General features: G+C 42.1%; 1 protein-coding gene across 1 annotated transcript; it reads left to right on the top strand.

Annotated features, from left to right (window-relative positions):
* The first annotated feature begins 3,225 nt into the window (after positions 1–3,225).
* Positions 3,226–5,543, top strand: MAP1LC3C (microtubule associated protein 1 light chain 3 gamma). Its single transcript, XM_008170478.4, has 4 exons — positions 3,226–3,382; positions 3,470–3,525; positions 3,689–3,795; positions 4,998–5,543. Exons 1-4 carry the CDS (start codon positions 3,325–3,327, stop codon positions 5,206–5,208), a joined length of 432 nt encoding a protein of 143 aa, XP_008168700.1. The 5' UTR covers positions 3,226–3,324; the 3' UTR covers positions 5,209–5,543.
* The last annotated feature ends 896 nt before the right edge of the window (positions 5,544–6,439 follow it).

The following is a 6,439-nucleotide window of genomic DNA, read 5'->3' as shown; positions in this document are numbered from 1 at the left end:
CGAACCAACTGCAGGTCATGCAGCCGGCTCAGGGTGTGTGGGTGGGGCAGCAGGGGGGTGGGGGAGACTCATGGGGCAGGGGCCCTGTGAAGATATCCCGAAGGCCTGGGGTGTAGGGTGAGCACCCTCCCACAAGACCCGCTCGAGGTAAACCCGAGCAGTGGGCAGTAAGGCTGCCCTCACCTCCTGAAGTATGTGCCGGGGAGTACGAAGGGTGGAGAGCCCCATGCGCTGAGCGAGTGTCAGGGGATCCACCCAGTCTCCCAGGTCGTAGTCCAGGAGGCCTCCGATTCTGGTGACTTCTGCCTGCGATGTGTTGAGCAGGATGACATGACATCTTTAAAAGGGTTAGCTGAGGTACTATGTGCCAGTTCCTGCTCTCTGTTATTTGGGTGCAACTCCCATAAAAGCTGGACAAGATACAAGGTTCCATAAGAGTAAGGCTTAAAGCCGGGGCATGGGAAGGCAGGACTGAACATCCCAAAGAGCAAAAAATTAATCCTGAGCTCACACCTTACACAAATATGTGGGATTTATTACAGATAAAGTCTGTATTTCTTAGTCTGAAGCCTAAGCTTAATGAAACTGGCTTGAGACCCTTGTGTCTGATAGCTAAATACCTCAGACACTAGCTTCTGTGCAGGATGACAGAACAGTTGACTATTAAGGAGTAGATACAATTTTTGGCTAAAGTAGGATCTATTGACCTAATTGGCAAAATAGTGGCTCCCACAGGGCAGATGCAGGGGTGTGCCCACGTGCAGGAGTTTCCAGGATCATGGGCTTAGGCCCTGATCCTGTTTGGACCAGGGTCTTTGTTTATAAGCTTGGGGCAAGGATCTTGTCTTCTCTGTTCCCTTTGGTAATAAATACTGGCTATCAGACCAGGAAGCTGGTGCTGTGACAAAAGCCCTAGCTGAGGAATTCATTTGCAGGTTTGGAGCCCCTCGAAGTCTGGACCAGCAGTACTGCCAATCCAAAGCATGCAGATATGATGAGTCGGGCACCTACAAATCACAAGATTGGCTTGAAATCATGAGATTTCTTTTGTAACTAATTTGCCCTTGCCACCTTCTTTCCGAGCCTTTAGGTTGCACTTGGGACACATTTTCAAAGCATTTCTCTGTAACAATGAGGGCTAGAAACTGTCTTTTATTTTTAAATGAACTCCAAGATTCTCCCATATTCACACAACTCCAGGAACTGGGAGTTTAATCATAAGAGCAAATATTGCAAAACGAGTAATAAAACTGTGAGAACTGACAAAACTGAAGCAAGGCAGTAACTTTGATTCTACCCTATACAAATAGCCACTTAGTAATTAATAAACCTTGAACAATCCTATGTTTCCCCCAATCTGATAGGCTGAATAGAATACTAACTACCATGTCATCAATGCTTATGTAACACAATCAGAGTAGCTGGGATAAGTTACAGCCATTTATTAGTATGGCTTACAGAAAGAGCAATCAGTCTTCTATTGACTTCACTTTTTACCAAGTCATGTTTGGTTGAGAAACTATCTTGACAGCTGTAGTAGTTACAGGGATACAAGCAATGCAAGTGGTTGAGGGTGTGTCTGACTATAATCAGCAGGTAGACAGATCTGAAATCCATTTCGAAGCTATTAAAAAAAAAAAAAAAAACCAAAACCAGAATACCATGTTAGTGCTTCTGGGAGACAAAAGCTAGATTCTAGTATAAAAGTCACCTTCCAGAATTATTCAGAAAGTGAGCCAGTGTGGGTACAGGATAGTGTGAAAAAGAGGGGCCCTTTTTCAAAATGAAGGAAATAATTTTAAGGGACACTTGTAAGAAGTTAACTGACAAGTTGGAGACAGAACCAGCTGCAAAGGGAAAGCAGATGGGCCATAGAGTACTATAAGTTAAAGATTCTTTAAAGCCAGCTCCCACATTTTCTGGCTTGCAGGCCTGTGCTTTTACCATAAGACCATCTCTGCAGAGGAATGCAGAGATAAAAGATAAGAGATACAGAAATATGGTGCTTAATTTTTTTCCACTGAGTGACACTGAATGAAACACTTTACCAACCTAAATGTTTAGTTACAACCTAACAGCCAAATGCAACCTTCAGTCTTTTGGGCAAAATGCTCTTTGCCACTAATGGGAAATCAGCATTCTGTCCTTGATTTTGTAGCCCCAATCCTCTTTAATTAAAACCATAATTCACGATCCCCCCTCTCCTGTTCTAAGCTCATCAGTACCCTAAAATGGTCACTGTATCAGAAGCGAACAGCCCTTATGAGACCTATTTTTCTCTTGCTATGTTAAGTCATCCCTGTGCCTGATTGAAAATGTGGGAGCTGGGTTAAGCAATGAAATATGGCAGGTGCACATACCTCAGTAGGTTACTAAAACAATGCACTGTGGTTAATCTTATTTAATTCAAAATGGGTGAAATCACCCATGCAGACAGCTAGCACAAGGCCTGTGCACCACCTATGTCTTATTTAAATCCAAACATATGACCTTTGGCCCAGCTTCTCAAAGGTATTTAGGCTCCTAACTTTCACTGATTTCAATTTCCACTTAAATTAATGTCAATTAGGAGCCTAAATACCTCTGATGCTCTGGGCCTTTATGCCTAGGCCTCTGCAAATGACTGATTAACCCCTCATTTCTCCCAATGAGACTAAGCAAGTCGGCCCAGCACTTTGTTCACATGGCAGTTTGCTACAGGTATAGCATATTGTAATAACACCAGCATGATGCATCCAGCAAAGCCCCAGCCCTATCCCATCTTCTTCTGGCAAGGGCTTGGGGGTTCAGGGGGAGCATCATGCATAGGCCCCCCCAGGAGGAAGTGCCTGCAGTTGCTCTCTTGTAACCTCCTCTGGGTAACATATTTTTAATGGGTCTAGGAAGGAGTCGCAGGCAGCTGTCCTCAAATGGAGCAGAGTCTGGAACGACGTAGAGACCCTTGAAGAACAGTGGGATCCAAAGACCTTCTGACACACAAAGAGTAAAACAAATAATATGGGAGATACAATATGTCAGGATGTCCTTTCAGGACGTGTACACTGTCCTGTGCAGGTACAGAACACAGGCAGAAGTCCTCTGCACTCTCTCTGTCCAACAGGCAGACCCCACCATTCCCTGGTAAACTAGCTGCAGCCAGGTTGAATCCGCCCCTGCTGTGTGGGAGAAATGGGGGTGGGGTAAGGGAGTAACATGATGTCACAACCAGGCCTTTATAAGGGGCTCAGCTTAACAACTTCTCACAGTTCAAATTCAGCTGTGGTAGAGGACTGGGAGCTGCTTGTTATTGTTAAGCTCTAGTAACGAAGTATTCTAGTAAAGAAGATGCAAACTCTGCATAGCAGCCAATCTGTTAGACCTTTTAAACTGAGAAAGAGTTTTGGTAAGTCAGCTGGGTATTGTACACAGCTAAGCTATATTGGAGGTTGAGGAATGCATGTGTATAATATTTGTTTTTTCTTTTGCACAGCAACTAGACTGGAAGAAGTAGCAGGAATTCGGGCAAAGTTCCCAACAAAAATCCCGGTAAATATATCTATTCCATTTGCTATGTCAGTATTTTAGCCTTGCTTAAATAAGTTTAAAGCTCAGCCATTGAAGTCTTTGATGGTTTTTAAAGGGAAAAAAAACCACACACACAGACTTTCAATTGCTTTTAAAAGTGATCTCTTATTACTCTCTTAAACAGGTAATTGTTGAACGGTATCAGAAAGAAAAATATCTTCCTCTACTGGACAAAACAAAATTTCTTGTTCCTCAGGAGCTGACCATGACACAGTTTATAACCATCATTAGGTATGTAGCAAACCCTGGCATAGCAATTAGCACTCTATAAATGCAGCTGTGTGCTCTTATGCTGTGGCTTGCAAGTTCTGGAATCTAGATGTTAATTTGAATTATGTTCTCTAGTACTCAGTCAAGGGGGGGTTTCAGTTTTACCGAGTGCTGTGTGTGGGAAGCACAGAGATCTTCTAGTCAGTGGCCTTCTTTTTGCCTGCATGACACTAACCAAGGTAAAACCTCCATGTTCTCTCTTTTAAGATAAGCTTTCTTTCCAAATCTGTTCAGAGCTTCTTGTGAAATCAGTGACTGCATAGAAGCACAAAGTTTGTCCATGAGCCTAAATAAATAGGGTTTCTGTCTGATTCATGTCCTGCTTGCCTCTGTGAGGAGAACTTAAATAAAAAGGGAGTTGAGTGGTAACCAGGACTCTGAGATTTTTAGTCCCAGCACTGCTACTGATTTGCTATGAACCTGAGTAAACTGACAGAAGTGTCTCAGGTGTGGGCCGTGTGAAGCAAACTGCTTCAAAATTGCTCTGAGGTCATTGGCTGAAAAGCTCTATAGGGAAGTCCTCTACCCCTGTAATTCTTAAATATATTCTAGTCTAGAGTATGTCTGTCTTTAAAAGAACATTGCCTTAAAAAGCCTATGATCTCTATATAATACAATAGCTTCCATCAAGTACAAAGGCTATGTGTGGGTGGATGGGCAGACAGGCCTAACTCTTGGGAGTTGAGCCCCTCTGAGAAGGACTAATCTCTCTTAAAAGACTGAGTGAAGCTTTGAATATGTCTGTAAATAAAGGTTTAAAGCCATACTCTATCTTGCATCATACGTAGAACAGTGCTGAAGAGACTTCTGCTCTCTGCTTAGTATTTAGTAACTGCAATTGAGTAAACAAAGCCCTGACTTCAGAGCTTTTTCTGCTTCAAATATTTGACTTTGGAGACTTGCATAAAAGAGCCACAGACTGAAAAATATGGATTTGACAATAAGACTGGATTTAAATCTACCTACATGATTGGTTTAACATCAGTAGGCATATTGACTTACAAAGCACTCTGGCTCATCTCTGGAGTATAAGGTGATAAATGTGTTAACCACATTGACAAATATTGCAGTTGTGATAAATACACACTGCAAAAAAGAACTCCTCAAAAGTGGCTTGTATTTAAAAAATAATCCTTTTCCCCCCTCCTTTTTCCTAAATCTAGAAGCAGAATGGCTCTAACTGCTACACAAGCTTTCTACCTGCTGGTGAACAACAAGAGTCTGGCCAGTATGTCTCTGACACTGGCTGAAGTGTACAGGGACTACAAAGATGAAGATGGCTTTGTATATATGACATATGCTTCCCAGGAGATGTTTGGATGTCTCTTGCCCACTGCCCAAGGGAAACTTATGGAATGCCTTCTAAAAACATAAGGGCATGTCTGACTGCTGCTGTTAGGCAGCTGATCATGCCAGTGACTTGAAGATCAGAGATGCTCTTTCTAGTATGGGATCTTAAACACTGTACTGAGGGCTAATGGCCCAGATGTTGGCAGGACCAACTAATGCAGCAGTGGTGGTGCTCTATTCCTAGATAAGTAACTTGGAGATATATATTTTATATTTGAAAAGACACTAGTGGGTTTTTTGAACTGCACCTTTAGATTTTTTTTTTTTATAATGTCAATGTTTAAGTTATGTAACTGCTTTTTAAGGGAACTCTAAAGCCTGAGCCTAATAGATACAAATAAAGATACTTTTTAAGACTAGGTTGAATGTCAATATTAATCTGGGGGAAGTATCCAGAAGTCTCCTAGAAAAGTGTTGTGGAGTACACCTGGAGCATAGGAGCAGCAGCAGAAGTTTTAAAGAGTGACTTGAAATAATGGATTGTGTGCACATGTTCTTTAAAGATGGTGGAGTAACTTATTTCATGGTACACATCACTAACCTAGATTGTACAGCACCACATAGAGCATATTGAGTATACAGCCCAGTTGTCTATTTATGGAAATGTTCCTGTTGAACTATATGGACCAGCTACTGTATGATCTAATGAAACAGGCTCAGCCTAATAAACAGTTGACTAGACTAGCATCTGAGTTCACATATCTACCTAAAATACTAATTACATGTCCAAAATAGGATATTAAGCAGGAAGTGCCTCTTTCAGGAGTCTCTATGCAGCACTTTCTACAGTTGTAACAGTATTTCTAGCTTGAGGTTAAGCTACTCTGCTTTTTGAACTCTGGTCTAGGCTGAAGAGGCAGTTTGCTTTGTATCTTGCAACAGCTAGGTGAGGCCTTTTAAAGGGGAGAACAGTGTCACTCACCTCTCCCTTTCCTCCAGGCCACATCACACACTGTAAGGAGAGTAGAACTCTTAAGGGTGCACTCTGAATTAGTCAAATAACAGTCTGCTGAATACAAGAGTGGTGTCTTGGAATTGGGTAGGGTGGGAGAGCCCAGGTCTTTTCTTAAAAACTAGTAACAAGGCACAATTTTCAAAGATGGTGCTTTGAAATCCATTTGACTAAAGGGATATGAGTATGAATTTAGTAAACTTTTTAAAGTCTGAAGCCCCTTTGCCCCCATCGTGGGAGGGAGAATATGATGTAACTGGTGCCAAGGTAATTACATCCCCTTCTCAGTTTAGAAGAGCAACA

This window comes from Chrysemys picta, chromosome 3 (genome assembly GCF_011386835.1).
Source record: "Chrysemys picta bellii isolate R12L10 chromosome 3, ASM1138683v2, whole genome shotgun sequence".
NCBI classification, from domain to species: Eukaryota; Metazoa; Chordata; order Testudines; family Emydidae; genus Chrysemys; species Chrysemys picta.
This window is presented reverse-complemented; position numbering and strand designations above follow the sequence as displayed.